At 40.7% G+C, this 23,221-nt stretch overlaps 1 protein-coding gene across 2 annotated transcripts in view; it reads left to right on the forward strand.

Moving 5' to 3' along the window:
- The window catches only part of NBEAL1 (neurobeachin like 1), a 241,734-nt gene that overhangs the window by 152,147 nt on the left and 66,366 nt on the right, over window positions 1-23,221 (forward strand). For both annotated transcript variants that reach the window (XM_089670591.1, XM_089670583.1), the window contains 6 exons: window positions 613-760; window positions 856-1,014; window positions 11,568-11,727; window positions 14,243-14,331; window positions 18,181-18,765; window positions 22,397-22,572. In XM_089670591.1, the coding sequence (XP_089526717.1) occupies window positions 613-760; window positions 856-1,014; window positions 11,568-11,727; window positions 14,243-14,331; window positions 18,181-18,765; window positions 22,397-22,572 (1,317 nt within the window). The remainder of the gene's footprint in view (window positions 1-612; window positions 761-855; window positions 1,015-11,567; window positions 11,728-14,242; window positions 14,332-18,180; window positions 18,766-22,396; window positions 22,573-23,221) is intronic.

The raw sequence follows: 23,221 nt of genomic DNA on the forward strand, positions 1-23,221 counted from the left end.
AAGGTGTGAAAACCATTTTGCCCATTCTAAAATAAAGTAATATTAAAACACCAAACCATTATAGTTTAAACATTGACATTCAAAGGTAAAACACTTTGCTAAACTGCATATTCTTTCCGTATTGTTTAAAATAATCAGACCCACTGTTACAAATGTAATTGAAGTGCAAGTTCAAGCACTGAAGTATGTGTTCTGGGTGGACATTATGGTATTCGCATATCTAGGAAATTATTTGGATAAATATATCCCCTTGCAAAGTGAACCGCCTATTTGCTTTTAGTAATATGTATATCTTGATTTAGACCAGGGGTCTCCAAACTTTCTAAACAAAGGACAAGTTTACTGTCCTTCAGACTTTAGGGTGGCTGTAGCTATTGGGAATAGAAAAGGTCAGTGTGAATAGACGATGCCCTATCTCTGGTGTCAGTGGATGAATTGTGTCACATCATTGACTGGATAAAAGCAAGCAAAGGGCCACATCTGGCCCCCACTGTTCAATAAATATAATTCAGAAATCGTCATTGCTTTGGTTAACGATTGTTTTGATTCTCCACAGAGTGTCAAACCTGCAGGCTTTGTAACTTTTTGTTTTTCTTTATCTAAAACCTTCAGCAAAGAAACTTCATTGGCACCAGAAGATCTAACAACCATTAGAGCATCTCTGTTTGGACTCATTAAATATTTTCTGAGCAAAGGTGGAACTCAGGAGGAGATTCAAAGTATTATTGGTTACATAGCAGCCACTAGTGATGAACAACAGGTAAGACCATGTTTCATAATCATAGTTTGGAGAAGCTTTATATTCTAAAAATATTACACAAGAGACAAATAATTCTTGTTTTCTTTTCTTTTTAGCTTTATGGCATTTTAGAGATTGTCTACCACCTCCTGATAACCTCTCCCACTATAGATCAACTTTTCCTGCTTCTGTTTGAGCCAGGGAGCGCTGATATGCTTTATGCTTTGCTGTTGAATCAAAGATACTCTGATCGACTTAAAGAACTTGTGTTCAAGGTATGTTTTGCATTTGTCACTGAAATGTGCATGTTTACATGAAAGATTACAATATTTAAAAGACAAACTTCGGCCTAACCTTTTACTTCTTGATAGAACAGTGAAGCATTAAAGTGTTAGTTTCTCTCAGGTTTTTTGCTGACTCTGACCCTATTGAGATTTTTACTCATTTGAGACCTTCATGGAGAATCTCCTGAATACAGATGTAGTGATGACAGTGGATGCTGCAGTGGATGCAGGAGAAGGTACTTGTATTAGGACTCCAAAGAGTGCCAATCACTGAAACAGTCCCTGGAGGCGCATGGCATTAATTACAAGAACCTCTGCGTCCCACCTTTACATTTTTGCTGTGCTTAGATTTGCACTTAAAGTGTTACTAAACCCAAGACCCTGCATTCACTATGTCCGGTCTCCCACAGTACACAGAACATGAAAATGCAATTATTTTAGTAATAATAAACTGCTAAATACCTTTTCTCATCAGCAGCCTTGTGACTACGAGTGTCCAGCAGAGCACTGGTTAAAGCTTGTAGGAGAAGTTTTCATTCTTCTCTGACTGTCCTAGGAGGCCGTATAACCCCTGACCCTCTGTCTGGACAGTGCTGATTGGCCCTGTTCTGATCACATGCACCCTCCAAAAGAAAAAAAAAAACCTCTCTAGCCATACACACTAAACTGAGCATGTGCAGAGTGACTCCTAGAGCTCTGTACTATCAGCAGATAGGTTGGGGACAGTGGAAGAAGAGGAGGATCAGGGAAGACAGGATCAAACATATAATACTCCCTAATGCACACTTATCCCTTTGATCGCCCCAAATGTTAACCCCTTTTTGCCCAGTGCCATTAGGGCAGTGTCAGTGATTTTTTTTTATTAGCACTGGTCACTGTATTAGCGTCAATGGAGATGTCACTGGCAGTTAGTTTCCACCCAGTGTCAGAATGCCCACCATACTATCCCAGTCCCACTATCGCTGATTTCCGCCATTGCTAGTATAAAAAATAAATAAATAAAAATTCCAGTATATATGCCTGCCATTGTTTGTAGATGCTATAATTTTCATGCAAACCAATTAATATACACTCATTGGGATTTTTTTTTACCAAACACAAGTAGCAGAATACATTTTGGCCTTAATTTATGAATACATTTTATTTTTTTGTTTGATATGTAAAACATATATATTTTTTATTTTTTTGGTCTTTTTTTTTTGTTTATAGTGCAAAAATAAAAAATGCAGCGATGATAAAATACCACCAATAGAAAGTTCTATTTTTGTGAAAAAAATTATATAAATTTAATTTGTGTACAGTGTTGTATGAGCTTGCAATTGTCAGTTAAAGTAGCGCTGTGCCGAATAAATGACCTGGTCATGCAGGGGGGCAAATCTTCCAGGAGGCAAGTGGTTAAGGATAGTGATCATATGAAGCCATTTATTATCAAATAGTTGTTTGTCTCTTTTTAAAATCATAATAACAGAAATCACCCAAATGGCCCAAAGGTAATACACATGGGTAAAAATTGCAATTAAAGGTTAATTTCTCACACCTATCACTTTTTAAAATGCAATTAGTGTCTGTTTATAAATAGTCGATTAGTTTATTAGCTGTCTTGTGGATGCTCTGAGCAGGCTAGATACTGAGCCATGGGGAGCCAAAGGAACTGTCAAAAGAACTGCGTAATAAGGTAATGGAACTTCATAAGGATGGAAAAGAATATAAAATGATATTCAAAGCCTTGCTTATGCCAGTCAGTACTGTTCGATAACTTATTAAGAAATGAAAATTCAGGGATCTCTTGATACTAAGCCAAGGTCAGGTAGACCAAGAAAGATTGCAGCTGCAACTGCTAGAAGAATTGTTCGAGATTGAAAGAAAAACCCACAGATAACCTCAGGAAAAATACAGGCTGCTCTGAAAAAAGACAGTGTGGTTGTTTTAACAATGTGAAAATACTTGAACAGAAATGAGCTGCATGGTTGAGTTGCCAGAAAGAAGCATTTACTGATCCAATGCCACAAGAAAGCACAATTACAGTATGCCTGACAACACCCTGACGTGCCTTGCTGGGCTTTTTTTTGGCATTGCTCACATTGGCTTGCTATTCTAAATGAGTGTTGTGTATTCCATTGTGATAAAACACAGTACTGTAAAGCAAAGGTCTGAAGAGGCCTAAAAGCGAACTATACTTTTAAATAACTTCATTTCAATGGTCTCCTCCCTATGATAACTAAACTCCTCTTTTAATTACCTTAGATCAGTAGGCTATGTGGTACAGAATGAATAAAGGTAGTTTTTTAGAGGTTGCAAAATAAATTACCGTATCACCAAATAGATGGCTTCCATTCAGTAGCCCAAAAAGGCATGCAAAAAAAAGGAATTTGTGAAAAGGAATTCACAGAAAAGCGGCTACATTATGAACAGAATGTGATACTCAGAAAAATTTCCAAAAATTATGCTTTATTACACATAAATATTTGACATATGGGCAATCGCCCTGGTTTACCATCACCTCAGTATGAGACAATACACACAGACCTAAAACCATATAAAATGACACCAAGACCGGTCTGGATAGATGTGCAACAAGGACAATGACCGCTATAGTCTAAAGTCCTTGCAGCACTGGCACATAGCTTTACACTTCCTAAAGGAGGTGTATACAAAAATTATACCATAGGTATACAGTGTCACATGCTATATATATAGACATATGTCATAACCATATAGGTTATACCCCATATGGGGGGATTTCCAAAAATTATACCAAGGGTATATCATATCACATGCATGCAGTACAGCGAGCACAGTAATCGTCAAAAGAGAGGCATAACCATAAGCCTATATTAGGCAATAGATGGATATCACATAAAAAATGCAGTACAATCCTATGCCGGCACATGTGGTTGGGGCCCATTAATCTATAATAAAAGTGACTGGTTATTAGGACTCTTAAAATGAAAAGAGCCCCGATTGTTGCCTTGATGGAGAAATAGATGCAAGTAGCAGAACACTGCTTTAAATGGTTTCTTCACCACGACATGTGGACTGCAAACCACTTTTTGTTGGAAACAAGATAAGGCCCAAAGGATCTTCCGCCTGTTGAAATATACGTGGTATGCCTTGTTTCTATGTGAAGCACCATAATGTCCCCATCCTGTAGTAAGACAAGCAATATGAGAATAGTCACTGTAAGAGCTTTTACTCTATGGTAGACGTTATTGTCATATAAATCGCATGGGACCTTTTATCTAATGTCCTGTAACAGTCCACTCACCACCTGTGCAATGGGTAATAGGAAAGGAAAAGAAGTCCTTCATAAGTGCTGCCGTGTGGAACCAGGGAACCACCGCTTACATCAGCCGACATATCGCGGGTTCCGACCTCTCCATGGCGCCTGTACTGCCTTAGCCTGACTCATGGCATGTGAAAATGGCTACCTCCTTGTAGGTCGGCGTGCGTTCCACCTAGTGCGCATGACCGGAAGTGACGTATCTGACGTATGACGTCAACGCGTTTCGCCGATGGGCGTATCTCACTCAGCTTCGTCAGGACCAATGAGATTCCTGCATTTCAACTTCCTATTTATAGTGGGTTAAGACCCACCCACTTATGCAAAAAATTAACTTGCAGTTATTCTCAATGGGAGAAAAAAGGCTAAATACTTAGCACAGCCGCTGGTCATTATTAAATTAAAATTAAAAAGACAGGCGACTGGATATATCAAAGAGAGGAAAGGCTTGACACTTCCAACAATGCAAAAAGAAATAAAAAATAATCAAATGAAAAATTACCACACATTCACCAGAAGATGGCAATATTAATGAAAGAGTCTCCAAACCTATTCATTAAGTCAAAGGTATCTAAGAACACAATAATAATTACCGCAAAACCGCCACAAGATGGCGATGTTAATTAACGAATCCCTCTATGGGTTATTTTGCCAAAGATACCTAAACTTCAAATTAACCACTTATTAGTATACAATTATTTTCAAAGGAGAGGAGAATAGCTAGCTCAATAGTTAGTCCCTTCTCCACTTCTAAACTTATATTCAAATATGTACCATCAGGCTATTAGATACCTCCCCAAAAAAAGGAAGGTTTACCTTAATAATTTAACATATTGTCTAACCATTGACAGAAATGAAGAATTACCACAGATTGGCCATAACATGGCAATATGAGAATATATATCCATATAGATCTATTTATCCAAAAATACTTGGAGATCACATTCCACATTTAACCCCTTTGGGTACAAAGTATCAAGTTTATATATCCAATATTTCTCCTTTTTTAGCAATTCCCTATCAAAATCACCTCTCCTTTGAGGAAAGTGCAATGCATAGAAACCTTTCACTTTAGTGCCATCCAGTTTACCTCCATGATATTTAGCATAGTGTTGGGCAAGATTACTTTCACGGTCATTAGATCTAATATCTCTAAAATGTTCACCTATTCGTACTTTAAGTTGTCTTTTGGTCTTACCAATATACATCTTTTTACAGGGACAGGTCAAAATGTATAATACTCTCACTGTAGAACAATTTATAAGACTTTGAATTTTATAATGAGTGCTATTTCTTGAATCATAGAAGGAATCTGTATGATCCACATATTTGCAAATTTGACATTTTCCACATTTAAACATCCCTTTAGTACGTGATTTTAACAATGTTGTCTGTTTTAACGGTTGGTAGTTAGAATGGATAAGGAGGTCACCAAGATTTGGTGCTCTTCTTGCTACCATTTGGGGGCGCTCACCTACAATTTTACTCAATTTGGGACATTGGGTTAAAATCTTCCAGTGTTTTTCTAATATTTGTTTCACAGCTTGCCATTGAGCTCCAAATTGGATCCCACATCGATCCCACATGAATGTGGTTTGAGATCGGCCTTTTACTTCCTTGAAAAAACATACCCTACTTTAGGAGGACAGAATGAGTTTATTAGTGAGTTGATGGATTTTGCATTACGACATAATTTTTTCCAATTTAATAACATCTTTTATCAACAGATTAGAGGTACTAGTATGGGGGCACCGTGGGCTCCGGCCTATGCATGTTTGCACTTAGGTTTTTGGGAGGAGCAGGTCGTCTTTAGGTCAACAAGGTTTCTTGCTAATGTCCAGATTTGGTTGAGATATATAGATGATGTTTTCCTTGTATGGAGAGGAACATCAGAGGAATTAAAACTCTTTATGGAGGAGTTAAATCAAAACTCCTTTAACATTGGACTTACATATGTGTTTGATGAAAGGTGTATTTCCTTTCTTGATCTGGAAATTAGACTTGAGAACGGGAGACTCCTCACAAAAACTTTTAGGAAACCTACTGCTGCTAATACCCTATTAGAGGCCAGAAGCTATCATCCACGTTCACTGATTTCGGGAATTCCAGTGGGACAGTTCCTGAGATGTCGGAGAAACTGTTCGAATATTAATGATTTTAGGATGGAAGCACAGGACCTTTATAGAAGATTTAGGGAACGGGGGTATTCTCACTCTCAAATCAGAAAAGCTCGGAGACGGGCATATCAAACTGACCGTAAGGATCTATTATCTCCCAAAAAGGATGAGAAGGTCAAATTAAGCGAGCAACCTGTTAGAATGATAACCCAATTTGGAGCTCAATGGCAAGCTGTGAAACAAATATTAGAAAAACACTGGAAGATTTTAACCCAATGTCCCAAATTGAGTAAAATTGTAGGTGAGCGCCCCCAAATGGTAGCAAGAAGTGCACCAAATCTTGGTGACCTCCTTATCCATTCTGACTACCAACCGTTAAAACAGACAACATGGTTAAAATCACGTACTAAAGGGATGTTTAAATGTGGAAAATGTCAAATTTGCAAATATGTGGATCGTACAGATTCCTTCTATGATTCAAGAAATAGCACTCATTATAAAATTCAAAGTCTTATAAATTGTTCTACAGTGAGAGTATTATACATTTTGACCTGTCCCTGTAAAAAGATGTATATTGGTAAGACCAAAAGACAACTTAAAGTACGAATAGGTGAACATTTTAGAGATATTAGATCTAATGACCGTGAAAGTAATCTTGCCCAACACTATGCTAAATATGGAGGTAAACTGGATGGCACTAAAGTGAAAGGTTTCTATGCATTGCACTTTCCTCAAAGGAGAGGTGATTTTGATAGGGAATTGCTAAAAAAGGAGAAATATTGGATATATAAACTTGATACTTTGTACCCAAAGGGGTTAAATGTGGAATGTGATCTCCAAGTATTTTTGGATAAATAGATCTATATGGATATATATTCTCATATTGCCATGTTATGGCCAATCTGTGGTAATTCTTCATTTCTGTCAATGGTTAGACAATATGTTAAATTATTAAGGTAAACCTTCCTTTTTTTGGGGAGGTATCTAATAGCCTGATGGTACATATTTGAATATAAGTTTAGAAGTGGAGAAGGGACTAACTATTGAGCTAGCTATTCTCCTCTCCTTTGAAAATAATTGTATACTAATAAGTGGTTAATTTGAAGTTTAGGTATCTTTGGCAAAATAACCCATAGAGCAGGGGTCTGCAACCTTTAAGACATAAAGAGCCACTTGGACCCATTTCCGAGAGGGAAAAAAAGACTGGGAGCCGCAAAACCATTGCAACATTTAAAACAAATCCGACACTGCATATATTGCAAAAAACGCTCTGGTCATGAAGGGGGTTTAAGGGCCCAGTAAGCAAAGGGTTAATCAGGGCCACAGTGTATCGTCATAATCACAATCATAGCCTTAGGTCAGTGGTGGGCAACCTTTTTTTTCAACTGAGCCAAATCTCGCCAAAACCACGATTGAAATTTATTTTGAGAGAAACATTTTTAAAACTGAAAATACATCCCCCATATAGTAATTCATCCCCCATATAGTAATTCATCCCCCATAGTAATTCATCCCCCATATAGTAATTCATCCCCCATATAGTAATTCATCCCCCATATAGTAATTCATCCCTCATATAGTAATTCATCCCCCATAGTAATTCATCCCCCCTATAGTAATTCATCCCCCCTATAGTAATTCATCCCCCATATAGTAATTCATCCCCCATAGTAATTCATCCCCCCTATAGTAATTCATCCCCCATATAGTAATTCATCCCCCGTAGTAATTCATCCCCCATAGTAATTCATCCCCCCTATAGTAATTCATCCCCCCTATAGTAATTCATCCCCCATATAGTAATTCATCCCCCATATAGTAATTCATCCCCCCTATAGTAATTCATCCCCCCTATAGTAATTCATCCCCCATAGTAATTCATCCCCCATAGTAATTCATCCCCCATAGTAATTCATCCCATATAGTAATTCATCCCTCATATAGTAATTCATCCCTCATATAGTAATTCATCCCCCCTATAGTAATTCATCCCCCCTATAGTAATTCATCCCCCCTATAGTAATTCATCCCCCATATAGTAATTCATCCCCCCTGTAGTAATTCATCCCCAGTAGTAATTCATCCCCCCTATAGTAATTCATCCCCCCTATAGTAATTCATCCCCCATAGTAATTCATTCCCCATATTGTGTGAATTCACTTACCTTTGCTCCGCGCGTTCCTCTCGCTGGGTTCCCGCGCCGTTCTGGTCTTCAGGGCGGACTGTGAGAGGAGAGGAGTTCGTCACGCTGCCCCGCCTACATCCGGGCTGCCCCGCCTACATCCTGACAGCCAATGTTTGCCAGCGGGCGCCCGGCACACAGAAGATCTACATTAAAAGAGCCGCGGCTTGCCGACCCTATTGCCTGTCACCTGGTGGGCAGTGTGCTCCGGAGCCGCAGGAAAGGTGAAAAAGAGCCGCATGCGGCTCCGGAGCCGCGGGTTGCCGACACCCGCCATAGAGGGATTCGTTAATTAACATCGCCATCTTGTGGCGGTTTTGCGGTAATTATTATTGTGTTCTTAGATACCTTTGACTTATTGAATAGGTTTGGAGACTCTTTCATTAATATTGCCATCTTCTGGTGAATGTGTGGTAATTTTTCATTTGATTATTTTTTATTTCTTTTTGCATTGTTGGAAGTGTCAAGCCTTTCCTCTCTTTGATATATCCAGTCGCCTGTCTTTTTAATTTAATTTAATTTAATAATGACCAGCGGCTGTGCTAAGTATTTAGCCTTTTTTCTCCCATTGAGAATAACTGCAAGTTAATTTTTTGCATAAGTGGGTGGGTCTTAACCCACTATAAATAGGAAGTTGAAATGCAGGAATCTCATTGGTCCTGACGAAGCTGAGTGAGATACGCCCATCGGCGAAACGCGTTGACGTCATACGTCAGATACGTCACTTCCGGTCATGCGCACTAGGTGGAACGCACGCCGACCTACAAGGAGGTAGCCATTTTCACATGCCATGAGTCAGGCTAAGGCAGTACAGGCGCCATGGAGAGGTCGGAACCCGCGATATGTCGGCTGATGTAAGCGGTGGTTCCCTGGTTCCACACGGCAGCACTTATGAAGGACTTCTTTTCCTTTCCTATTACCCATTGCACAGGTGGTGAGTGGACTGTTACAGGACATTAGATAAAAGGTCCCATGCGATTTATATGACAATAACGTCTACCATAGAGTAAAAGCTCTTACAGTGACTATTCTCATATTGCTTGTCTTACTACAGGATGGGGACATTATGGTGCTTCACATAGAAACAAGGCATACCACGTATATTTCAACAGGCGGAAGATCCTTTGGGCCTTATCTTGTTTCCAACAAAAAGTGGTTTGCAGTCCACATGTCGTGGTGAAGAAACCATTTAAAGCAGTGTTCTGCTACTTGCATCTATTTCTCCATCAAGGCAACAATCGGGGCTCTTTTCATTTTAAGAGTCCTAATAACCAGTCACTTTTATTATAGATTAATGGGCCCCAACCACATGTGCCGGCATAGGATTGTACTGCATTTTTTATGTGATATCCATCTATTGCCTAATATAGGCTTATGGTTATGCCTCTCTTTTGACGATTACTGTGCTCGCTGTACTGCATGCATGTGATATGATATACCCTTGGTATAATTTTTGGAAATCCCCCCATATGGGGTATAACCTATATGGTTATGACATATGTCTATATATATAGCATGTGACACTGTATACCTATGGTATAATTTTTGTATACACCTCCTTTAGGAAGTGTCAAGCTATGTGCCAGTGCTGCAAGGACTTTAGACTATAGCGGTCATTGTCCTTGTTGCACATCTATCCAGACCGGTCTTGGTGTCATTTTATATGGTTTTAGGTATGTGTGTATTGTCTCATACTGAGGTGATGGTAAACCAGGGCGATTGCCCATATGTCAAATATTTATGTGTAATAAAGCATAATTTTTGGAAATTTTTCTGAGTATCACATTCTGTTCATAATGTAGCCGCTTTTCTGTGAATTCCTTTTCACAAATTCCTTTTTTTTTATGTGGTACAGAAGCCTACACCATATCAGGTGATGCTCAGTCAGAGAAGCCTCTCTGTAGGCTTTCAAGTCAATAACTGAATGCATTTTGGTCTATGAATTACCCATAGAAATCTGCATCCTATTTTGTAAAGCTCTGAGCAAACTGTTGGCGCTATATAAATCCTGTATAATAATATTAATCTCTGCTACCCAGTGCTCTTATCACTGCACTCCTAACTCTGAACTTCCCAGCACCCCTGGCACTAAACACCAACACCACATATACGTGCCCTACACTGCTGACACTGCATTTTTCTGCCATCCTGCACCTTTGACTCTGAACCTCCCTGCCACCCAATACCCTTACCAATGCACTCCTGACTCTGAGTCTACTTGCCTTCTAGCACCCCTGACCCTAAACGCCCAAGACCCTTTCTGCCTGCTACATACTCTACCACTGCTTCCATTGTCCCGGTTCCCACTTGTCATCTTTGCAGTGACATGCAGAGAGGAATAGAATCTGAGCCTGGAGTTTCTGGGCTCTCTGCTCACTTCTTCCTCCCTCTGGTGATATCACCTACTCTTCAGTGCAACTTGTAGAGATCAGTCAGACCTCTAATCTCTTGGGCACTGTGCACATTGTGTGTAGTCTCAGGGTAAAGGGAAGAAGGTACACACTTCTGTGCTAATACGCAAAGGGAATACAAACTCTGATCCTACCCACCACCTTAATTACTACAGAATCCATCTGATGCAGCAGCCATATTTTACAAGTAAAACATTCATTTTTATTCTTTATTAATTTTCCTTTGAAAGTAAACAATTTATTTGAAACTCCTCCATCCTAAACTAATGAGCCGAAACTATTGTTGTGAACATGCAGTCTTTATATAGGGTTGAAACTAAAAATGAACTGCAGTAAGTATAGGAGATAGATTGTAAGCTCGAAAGAGCAGGGCCCTCGAACCTCTCATATATTGTTTTGTTACTGTATTGTCTCATGTACTGTCCCCCACTATATTGTACAGTGCTGAGCAAGCTTTTTGGCTCTATATAAACACTATAATAATAGATAGAATATATATTTGTGTGTGCGTGTATACATAGGTGTGGTTTTATTCAAACCTTTTATCTTTGCAGATATTAGAACAGATGCTGAATTGCATTAAGGTGTATGAGAAAAGCAAACAACGAATTCGGCTGAGAGAAGTAGGATATTCAGGGCTAGGATTGCTAGTAAATGAAGCCCATGTCTCTACATTACTGATAAAAGGACTTCTTAATCAGATCTTTAGGGCAGGTAAGTTTTTCTGCTTTGCTTTTATGTGTCATTTTTTTAATTGATACATCCTACAGCAGATATATTATAAAATGCCCTCATTATGACAGGCCCATTCATTTGACTTCCCTAGAAAATGTAGGCTAATGGAACAGAATTATGGCATGTATGCACAGAGAAAAAGAACATGATTTTCAACAAAACATTATTAAATAGTACATTAAGGGACACAATTTGATAATAAAATACATGGAGCTATGCTGCTGCCTTCAAGAATTGTCTTAAGGCCTAATGCCTTTATTCAACATAAGGCAGTTTTTCTTTCCTCAAAGTGGTTTTAAACCCACAAAACCTCCTACATAAGTTGTACCCATTTATCTTTGCCCTCTTTTCTTTGCAGCCACTCAAAGTGCACAGTATAAACAGCATTTCTGAGCTTCAGAAGGTAGGGGGCAGAGATCTGATGTCACACACTGCACAGAGAGGAGAGCTGAGTGTAATCTGAGGCCAGAATTGGGGAATTTGAGGACCCCCCTTTCTTTACTCAGCCTCATAGGGAAACATGCTCAGGCTGTATATCACGTGCTGGGGAAGGGGGCATCTTTCTGGATTTCTTAGTGTCCATATAAGCTGTCAGACCGGACTCATTCAAATAGCAGAGGAAGGAGAGAGCAGCCAAAACCAAATTAGGTGTTGAGGCATGTACACACTAACAAAGAATATGCTCTGTTCACTTTTAATTTCAGAGGTTAACAACCAGAACACTATACTCCCACCTCTATATCTTGCTCTGTGAAATCCTAGGGAGATTTCCTTCCCGTCTGGACGTGGTACACCTTGTCTGAGTCTGGCTTACTGTACAGCCTCTTTTAGACAAATCGACTCCCTTTTTGTCATTCTCGACAATTTCCGTAGGGAGCTGCCTGTTTTTCGCTCCACTAAAACTAGGTGGCTTTAACAGCTCCTCATGTAAGCCTACAGATCTGAGGATATGGTTCTACTATTCCCTGTCAAAGCAAACTCTGCTAGGTTTGTTTAGTGCTTCATGGGCTTTTCAGCATCAGATATCTGTTTCTCAGATCTGCAAGACTACCACCTGGTCTTCTGCTCATGCTTGTCATGTGTTAAAAAGTGAATATTCAGGCCATATCGGATGCTAGTTTTCGTTGTAAGGTTCATGTCTCTGTAAGGCATGTCTCCTTTTGGCATGTTAGCTTGTTTGCTATTTTGCCCACCCCTCAGTTGGACACGTTTGAGCTTCACCATGTACCTGAATTATCATCTGGTGTCCCTTAATTTTTTGACATACCATAAAATTGTTTTTTTAGAACACAGAAAGGTATTCTGTGTCCCTCCCCTCTGTTCAGATGATTTACCCCTACTAACGTTTTGTTAGGAATGTAGAGCAATGATGTACAGTAAGTGGCATTGGCCAGTGTCCTGAAGGCAGCTGCAAAACCCTGAGTGCCTAAATTACCAACTTGTGTCCTTAATTGTACTCCAAGAAAAGGATTTTACAGTATGTCAGAATCCTATTATATAGTGCTTTGCTGAATAATTTTAGGGCTGTTAAGATCTGTCTTAAAATGTCCATTATATTTTTCATAACCATCATGTGAGGATGGTGTGGTTTTTCTTTTATTGAGAAACCCTGTATAAGCACACAAAAATTAAACCTTGCATGCCTGACGCCATACATATAATTGAAGGGTCACATTTGGGAATGCAAAATTGGGCTTGCTGAATGTGGGGGTCCCTTGTGTACTCAGTAAGAAATATGAAGCTACGTACATGCAAACCTGCGGTTTTTTTTTTTGTTTGTTTTTTTGTTTTTTAATTGTAGACCCTGTACTATGTTTTCAGATACCAGGGTAACTTTAATGGGTTTTTACATACATAAAAATTGCAGTTAGTTTCAAAAACAATTTATTCTATGGAAACCAATTCACACAAAGATACTGGTCTACACACTGTTGGAATAAAGAATTAGTGGCCTTTTTAAAAGTGAAGTTAAGTATTAAAGACAAAATCTAAACCCCTATTCTATCAGTGCAACACACCCTAAAATACTATGATAGTGCTCTAAATAGTTGCTGCTAAAACACGGTTAGTGACTTTACAACGCCTGTACCAAAATTAATATCAATAAAGTGTAGCGCAACAGACTAATATCTCATATAAAAATAAATATTAAACAATTATTATTTAATATTTATGTTTTTATAAGATATAGAAGTCTGTTGCACTATACTTTATTGTTATTCAGGTATTATAGACAAGTAATTTTTTATCTCTGTAATATAAATAAATTGTTACCAGGTGGGAAAACTTAATCTATCCCTATTATAGGCTTTGAGGTCATTGGTCAGGAGCTTAGCAATCAGCATTGTGTTGAACTGCTGTCTTTCATTGCATTTGGCATGTTACAGGCCCTTGCTCCTTTAAATACACCAAAACATTATTAAATTATTTTTTTCATGCAGATATAAAAACTTTGGCTTTGGTAATTTTTGTTATTTTTTTTCCTGACTTGCAGACCTAGTTGTAAACTATAAAGATTTGTTAGCAGTCGTGCATATGTCCCACAAATCTGACCTGTCTGTACGCGTGGCCATCTGTAGAAAGGTAAGTAGAAAGGTTTATTTTAATACAAATTGTATGACCATTCACATTTATATGACTAAACAATGTCATAAATTGCAGCTTGTCAGTCATTAGATGTGGTGGCTGCATTCGTTTTAGTTTTTCAGCAAATACAGAAAATGTCGGTAGATATTGCAACTCACGTCTATGAATTGGAAGCAAAAACAATGTTATATATACTGAATAAACAACTAATTCCATCACTCCCCCTTACCTATTTAGTGGAGAGGAAAAAATGCAGACATGGGTGGCAATCATGGCTTCCTCACAGTACAGTACATAGGATCGTTGTCATGTTGGACGGTGAACCTTTGGCCCAGTCTGTGGTCCTGAGCGCTGTGGAACAGCTTTTCATTGACGATATCTGTGTACTTTGCTCCATTCAGCTTTCCCTCAACCCTGACCAGTCTCCCAGTCTCTGCTGCTGAAAAACACCCCCACAGCATGATGCTGTCACCACCATGCTTCACTGTTGGCATAGTACTGGGCAGGCGAAGAGCAGTGCCTGGTTTCCTCCAGCCATAATGTTTAGAATTGAGGTCAAATAATTCAATTTTAGCTTCATTATATCAGAGAATCTTGTTTCTCACTGTCTGGGGGCTGTTCAGATGCTTTTTCGCTAACTCCAAGACTCCAAGCAGGCTTTTATGTGTTTTGCACTGAGGAGAGGCTTCTGTCTAGTCATTCTGCCATAAAGCCCAGATCAATGGAGGCTGCAGTGATGGTTACATGAGTTACCATCAGGTTCCTCATCCCTTGTTTTACTAAGGCCATTTTCCCCCCCGATTGCTCACTTTGGCCAGGTGACCAGCTCTTGGAAGAGTCCTGGTTGTGCCAAAATTCTTCTATTTGAGAATTATGGAGGTCGCTGTGTTCTTGGAAACTATCAGTGCAGCAAAATTTTTTTTCTCCAGATCTGTGCTTTACAGTAATCCTGTCTCTGAGCTCTGCAAGCAGTTCCTTTGACCTAATGGTTTTTGCTCTTATACAGTTTGCATTGTCAGCTGTGAGGCCTTTTATAGAGAGATGTGTGCCTTGCTAACTCATGTCCAATCAATTTAAAAAAAATGAATTTAAAGTTATACTAAAGCAAAAAAACATTTTCTATTTCTCTAACCCCCCCCCCCCCCCCCCCTCCACGTGTGAAGGGGAAGAGAGGGGAGAATAGATCCAACACTGTGCACAGCTGCATCTATTCTTGCCTCTATCCCTCTTCACACAGCACTCGCTGCTACTGCCAATCAAATGCAGTGAAGAGGAAGTGTAAATATCTGGAGCTCGGGTGCACTCAGACACTGTGTGCCTACATAGCAAATGGCTTCCTAGGCTTGCTATTTATATTAAACATTATATATATATATTGCTCAGCATAAATGAGTACACCCCAACAGATTTGTCAGAACACTACTACAAATACTACCACAAATTTGGACCATTGATTGCAAACAAGATTTGTTGTTTTGCACACACAAAAAAGTATCTTTCCTAACAAATTCATTCAAGACCATGTTGCAAAAAATGAATCAACTAATTTGAGTAAAACTGAACTTTTTGTATTCTAAGTTATATTATTAACCTTATTTTCATGTAATGAGCTAAACAAATGCTCTATAAAACTCAGTTTTGTCGAATTTGTGGAAATTATTCTTGTCTTCATTGAGGTATTGATTAAAATCTTACTTTTTCAAAAGGGGTGTACTCATTTATGTTGCTCCATCCCCAAGCTAACTGCTGGACACTGTACTTGTCTGCTGAACCATACTTCACACAGCTGCACTTTCCCCCCTGCAGCTTTGTACACATAGTAGATGTACAGTACTGGCCAGTTTATCATCAGGTCAGGGGGGGAAGCAGCGGGGTGGGAGAGGTTGCCTGTACCTCTCCCCTGTCATCTAATACAGGTTATCCATCGGTTATCTTCACTGTGTTCTGGGCGGGGCCGGAGGTGTGGCTACCTCCTCCACTCTTCCCACAGACACTTTAACTCAGGAAGAGAAGTGGATACAGCAGCCAAGCCCCGGGAAGTCTTCAACCTGCCCCAGCCTTCCACTTCACTGCCCCAGCCTTCCACTTCACTGCCCCAGCCTTCCATTTCACTGCCCCAGCCTTCCATTTCACTGCCCCAGCCTTCCACTTCACTGCCCCAGCCTTCCACTTCACTGCCCCAGCCTTCCACTTCACTGCCCCAGCCTGCCACCATACTGCCCCAGCCTGCCACCATACTGCCCCAGCCTGCCACCAGCCTGCCACCATACTTCCCCAGCCTGCCACCATACTTCCCCAGCCTGCCACTACACTGCCCCAACCTGCCACTACACTGCCCCAACCTGCCACTACACTGCCCCAACCTGCACTACACTGCCCCAGCCTGACATTACATTGCCCCATATTGTTCCAGCCTGCCACTACACTGCCCTAGCCTGCCACTACACTGCCCCAGCCTTCCACTACACTTCCCCAACCTTCCACTACACTTCCCCAGCCTTCCACTACACTGCCCCAGCCTGCCACCATACAGCCCCAGCCTGCCACCATGCTGCCCAAGCCTGTCACCATACTGCCCCAGCCTTCCACTATATTGCTCTAACCTGCCACTATACTGTCCTAGATTGCCACTATACTTCTCTAATCTGCCACAATACTTCCCAAACCTGCCACTATACTGCCCCAACCTTCCACTATACTGCTCTAGCCTGCCACTACACTGCTTTAACCCGCCACTATACTGCCGTAGCCTGCCATTATACTGCCCCAATCTGCCACTATACTGCCATTACACTGCTCTAGCCTGCCACTATGCTGAACTAGCATAACCACATCTCTCTCATATATGTGTGATTAAAGTAAGGCATTAGGTTAGTGATATGCTGCTTTAAAAACACCCGTTTTAAATGAATGCCCCATCTCTAATTTAAGTACGTTCTTCATCTACAGTGTCTTTCTGGTTGCATAGAGAAAAAAAGGTGACCCGGGAAATGTTTTTAAAATGTTGGCAACTATGCTGAACTACTTCTCTTATCTCTGCACTGCACACAGCCTGGGCAAAGGCAGCAGACCTCCTGCTCCCCACACAGCACATAGCTGAAATCAGATTCCCTTACATACAACCACAATTTGTACAGTGTGTAGCTGGCTACTATGTTGCAGCTCTGACCTGTGAAATTCCACGGTCAGAATTGTAGTGCAGCTGCAGAAGCCAGCGACACACTGTGCAGATCAAGGTTGTGTGTAAGGGAATCCAATCTCAGCTATATGTAATGTGTGGCAAGGAGAAGATTTGCTGCCTGTGCCCAGCCTGTGTGCAGTGCAGGGATAGGAAAAGGAGTTCTGCTGAGTACCCTGCCATCAGTGACTCCTAACCTCTGCTGAGTTCTCCCTACAGTGACCCTTGTCCTCTGCCCTGCCAGAAGTGACCCCTGACCTCTGCCTTTTGCCTTGCCAGCAGTGACTCCTACCTATGCCTTGCCAGAAGTGACTCCTATCTTCTGCCCTACCAGCAGTGACCTCTGTCTTCCTTCTTGCTGACCCCTGTTCTTTGCCTTGTGGACTCCTGTACACTGATCTACAAGTTAATGGCCTCTGTTCCCTGCCCTACAAAGTGATGTCCCTAGTCTCTGTCCTGGTGACGTCCTGTACACTGCTCTGCTGACCTCCCATCCTCCCAATTTTTTTTAATCTTTCTCCACATTTACATGCAGACCGACCTTTCTGGCAAAAGTTACTGGGTTTGGGGCAAAATAGTTGAATAGTATGGTTGCAAGCTGATAAAGCATGTAGCAGCTATCCTTAATTATTTAATTGCTCTGTTTTTTTTTCTTTTCTTTTGTGTAGGTTTTGCAGCTCCTACAGTTCCAACCCGATGCAGCTTCTCAGATTGCCCAACAAGTTGGCTGGCAAGACACTTTTATTAGATTCTTCCTGAAGGAAAATGCAGACTTTAAGAGCAGTTCTAAAGTGAACTGTAGTGAAAGTATTAAAGAGGAAGATAAAAACAGCACAACTGAGGAGTCTCAGAGAAGTTATTCAGGAAGGGCTACTGTGGATAAAACAGATAATATAATATCAAATAATACTAATCACAGCTGGTGCTCTGAAGAATCGAGGTCCTTGAGTTCAAGTATCCAGTCTACTTGCACACTGGTGGATGGCGATGACACTTCTTTCAGTGAGGCTCAGCTTAGGATGGAAGACCCAGACATGTGGCCCAGTGATCATTTCCATCTAACACTGGAACTGGCTTCTTTTGACCTGGGGGACACTAACAATCCAACACCTGGAAGCCAAACCAGTACTCCTTCACCAATAGAGTCTTCTAAATCCTTTCCTACTGATCGAATGGACAAAGAGTCTATCAATTCTACTAATATACTTTTCAGGGATGACCTCTCCCTCACTGTGAACCTAGAAAGCAAAGAGGTGAGGCATAATTGTAAGGCTATTACAAAACTGTGATTAATGTGTAAACCAGAAAATGAAAATGTCTTGTTTACAGAAGCCACATGGGTGTTTTACAGCATGTTCTACAACTGTTGTAACACTGACTCCTATGTATGAAAGAGCAGAAAATGTTCACCAAGGCTTTTGTCTCACCACCTTTCTGCAGGGTGCTGAAAGATTCCTTGATGTACTATACATCTGGGGAGAGTGTTCCTGTCAGCCGCAATAGAATCAGAAATTGATGTATGTGCTCAAAGTTACTGCAGGAATATTGCAGTCATGTATAAAATGGCTTTTAAAACATCCATCTGTGTGCTGGTCTACTAGAGACCCTGCTTTTATTTCAAGGTATCCACAGATATTATTTGACAATGTTTTATTAACAGCAGTTTCAGTTTGTGTGATAGTTGCACTGTGTATATGGTACAAATACCATTGGCACTTCAGTAAGTCACCGGTCACACGGCTGCGATTTAAAAATGATTTCTGAAGACTTTATTGCTACTTGTGAAGATTTTCAATGATTTTTTGCAGTTAGCAGTGCGATTTCCATTATATTCTATGTACCGTATGTTAAATCGCAACAAAGTTGCAGAAACAATAATGAAAGAACTACTTTAGAAATCGCACTGCAGCAAATTGCAGGTTAAGAAACTGACATTCACATTCATTAGATGCGATTTCAGGTGCGATTTCAATTCCCAAATTGTACTGATATGGTTGGGCACTAAATCTGCTTTACAATAAGGGCTGATGAGCAGATCTGAGACACTAAGGGGTTGATTTACTAAAACTGGAGAGTGCAAAATCTGCTGCAGCTGTACATGGTAGCCAGTCAGCTTTTAACTTCAAAGAAACGCAGCAAGGTGCCTGATTAGTGTGAGTAACGAAACTTACATTGAGGTAACTTGTGTACTGCTACAGTGACAGGGTGGCATGCGGTGACAGCTCTCTTCAGACTGACAAAGCCAACAGCAGCTGCAGAGCATCAAGAGGGTCCCGCTAATGGGATGGCTTGGGGGCGTCAAGCTCGAGTTTGAAGAAGGAGGTGGAACCTCGGGAACGCATTGTTGCCCGCCTACCTGTCACAGCAACTGTCACTGCCTCCTGGAGCGAGGGCGGAGACACCACCAAGCCATCCCTTCAGCGGGTCCCTCCTGATGCCCTGCAGCTGATGTCGGTTTTGTCAGTCTGAAGAGAGCTGTCACCGCATGCCACTCTGACAATGGAGCAGTACACAGGCTACCCCAATGTAAGTGAGCTGTAATAAAGTATTGCTTTCTTTACTCACACTATTTTGGTGCCCTGCTGTGTTTCTTTGCATGTACCTGTGACATTTTCCAGACCTTGGCGAGGAGCTGCCGGAGTCCTTGTGTTATAGCTGTTCCACATCCCCCACTGTTCACTGATCCAGCATTGTGTTTTTATGGACTTGTTATCTTTATTGTCTAAACCTGCTTGCTTCCACTGTTGTGTGGAGAGCTGACACTACCAGTATATTTTACAGCTTTGCTTTTTATTAGCTTTTAATTTCAGCTTGTTCAGTTAAAGTGTTACTAAACCCAGGACCCTGCATTCACTATGTCCTGTCTCCCACAGTACACAGAACATGGAAATGCAATTATTTTAGTAAATATAAACTGCTAAATACCTTTTCTCATCAGTAGTTAGAGCAGTCTTGTGACTTCTATCAGTGTCTATCAGTTTTAGGAGGAGTTTTAATTTGCCCCTGATTGTTCTATAAGGCTGCATAACCCTGACTCTCTGTCAGGACAGCGCTGATTGGCTCTGTGCTAATCACATGCACTCTCCCAAGAAAAAAAAACCTCTAGTAATACACACCAAACTGAGCATGTGCAGCTTGCCCCCAAATGCTCTGCTCTATCAGCAGATGGATAGGGGACAGTAGTAGAAGAGGAGGATCAGAGAAGACAGGATCACAGAGAAGATAGGATCAAACATCCTTTTTACACAATACAGAGGATTGACCCCTTAGATTCCACAGTGACTATAACAAGCATGCTTTACTGCATATACAGACTGATTTTACTGTTGTGGGATTAGTAACACTTTAAAGCGATTCAAAGGTTCATTTTCTTTTTTTGTAAAATAACAACCATGTCTATACTTAGCTGCTCTGGGTAGTGGTTTTGCACAAAGCAGCCTGGATCCTCCTCTTCTCTGGTCCCCTGCAGGCTGTCCTGGCTCCTCCTGTCTGTTGAGTGCCTCCACAGCAAGCAGCTTGCTATGGGGGCACCTGTTGCTCTGTGTGTCCATTCACACACAGAGCTGTGGCTTGCCCCCCCCTCCTCGTTGGCTGACTATCTGTGATTGACAGCAGTGGGAGACAATGGCTCCTGCTTGCTGTCTCAGCCAATGAGGAGGCAGAGACCTGTAGCAGCCGAGGTTGTCATTCACTTCGCTGGATTGCACTGAGGCTTAGGTAAGTATTGAGGGGGCTGGGGGAGCTGCAGTACACAGAAGGTTATTTACCTTCATGCATAGCGTGCATGAAGGTAAAAAACCTCGAGCCTTTATAACCACTTTAAGCTTTGACAAAACAACTGGAAGCTGATTAGTTTCTATGCAGAGTTGCACCAGAACTTGCACTCCCCAGTTTTAGTAAATCTACCCCTAAAAGTCCATAAAAATCATGTGTGGATACATAAGAAAAACATTTAAATATATGAAGGTATTACTGTGGCAGAAGAAGATATGGTGAGAAAAAAAAATCAACATAATAACTCTTGTATCTTTTCCTATTGTGGAATGATTTAGATATCCAAATTTAGCCCATTTACATTTTATCTCAGTTTTTGAAGCTGGGAGGGTATGCCAATTAGCTAGTATCCTAAATAAACAGAATAAATTGTGGCCTGTGCCTTCCCTTATTATAGACGGCCTTTGCATTACATTGTAAGTTCTGCTTATTTCTTAGTCCCGTCCCCCCCCCTCCTAAATATTAAACCTAAAAATAATAATAATTTTAAAAAAATGCCCTTACACCTAGATTCTGGTGTGTTAGACAAGGGTGAGGTCACTTCGCTTTCTTGCAGAATTTAGGGAAAGCTGAGGGTCCTTTATCACATGAGAATGTTCTCCTGCACTTTCATTTAAGATCTGCTTTGAAAATAATTGGAAATCATGCAGTGTCTTTATCTTACACTTTAAGAAAACCACACACTGTAAATCTGAAGTTCTGTCACAAGTAATCAGAGCCTGTGATAATATTCCTCTTTATCCCTGTATGGTGTACATCAGTGCATGTCAAGGGATCTTCATTATGGGTGCCGAGTTATATCTGCGCATCTATGTCTTATGAACACTGATTCCTAGAATATCACACAACAAAAGTCACCCAAAAGCTTCTGTTCCACAAACATGTTGAGCTTCATACACAAGAATATTATAACATGGTAGTGCTGAAAATGTTCATTACGTGCATTACTCTATACTTTTGTGCCGGGCTATAGAACATGTATTACTTGAAACAAATGATCAATGGGGCCAAGTATTGGAACGCTCATTTGCAGCATCAGGTGAAATAAAAACAGGTCTCTCTTTGTAAACCACCCAATATCAACATAGAAGTCCTTTTCACCCTTTGCAGGACTGTGAAGAGGAGCTTGTTCAGCTGCTTACAGATATTCTGCTCTGCCTGATGTGGAAAGGCCTTGACAAATCTGACAATATGACGTGGATTGGACGAGGACAAGTATTCTCGGCACTCACCAACCTTGGGATGGCTAATGAACTGCTACGGCCTTCAGATGAAATCAAGCTAAAGTATGTACATTGTCCACATTATTTTAATAATTCCTGAGAATTAGAGGCACAGAGAGCTTTTTTTTGTGTATTGAAAGCACAACTTTGTGCAAAACTTGGTAAGAACAAGACATTGACAAAAGCTGGGGTGTTGGCGGGGTGTAAAGCTCTGGAGTATAGGATTGATTCAATGTATATGTATGTGTACCATGAGAGAAATAGAGACTTCCATTGCTGACATTCTTTAGAAAACTACTTGACTGGCTGTTGGCCTGGAGCAAATATGTAGATCAAGAAAGTCAGCAGGCCTGATCTGCATATAGGATACGGAAATTCATTCAAAGTTTTGTAGCCAAAGGGTCAGCATGACAGCCAGACAACTGGAATATTTAGGAGACCTTAACAAAGGCAGCATCTGTATTTCTCTGATGCCTGCCTTTACTAGCACATGAACTTTAATGGCATACCAGTCTTAGACTGTAGGGTTCAATATTGAGTTGGCCCACCCTTTGCAGCTATAACAGCTTCAACTCTTTTTGAGAAGGCTGTCCACAAGGTTTATTAGTGTGTCTATGGGAATGTTTGACTGTCCTTCCAGAAGCACATTTATGAGGTCAGGTACTGATGTCGGACAAGAAGTCCTGGCTCACAGTCTCCACTCTAATTCATC

Source organism: Staurois parvus, unplaced genomic scaffold (assembly GCF_062004578.1).
Source record: "Staurois parvus isolate SC_StPar_1 unplaced genomic scaffold, SC_StPar_1.0 ptg000011l, whole genome shotgun sequence".
Taxonomy (NCBI): Eukaryota; Metazoa; Chordata; class Amphibia; order Anura; family Ranidae; genus Staurois; species Staurois parvus.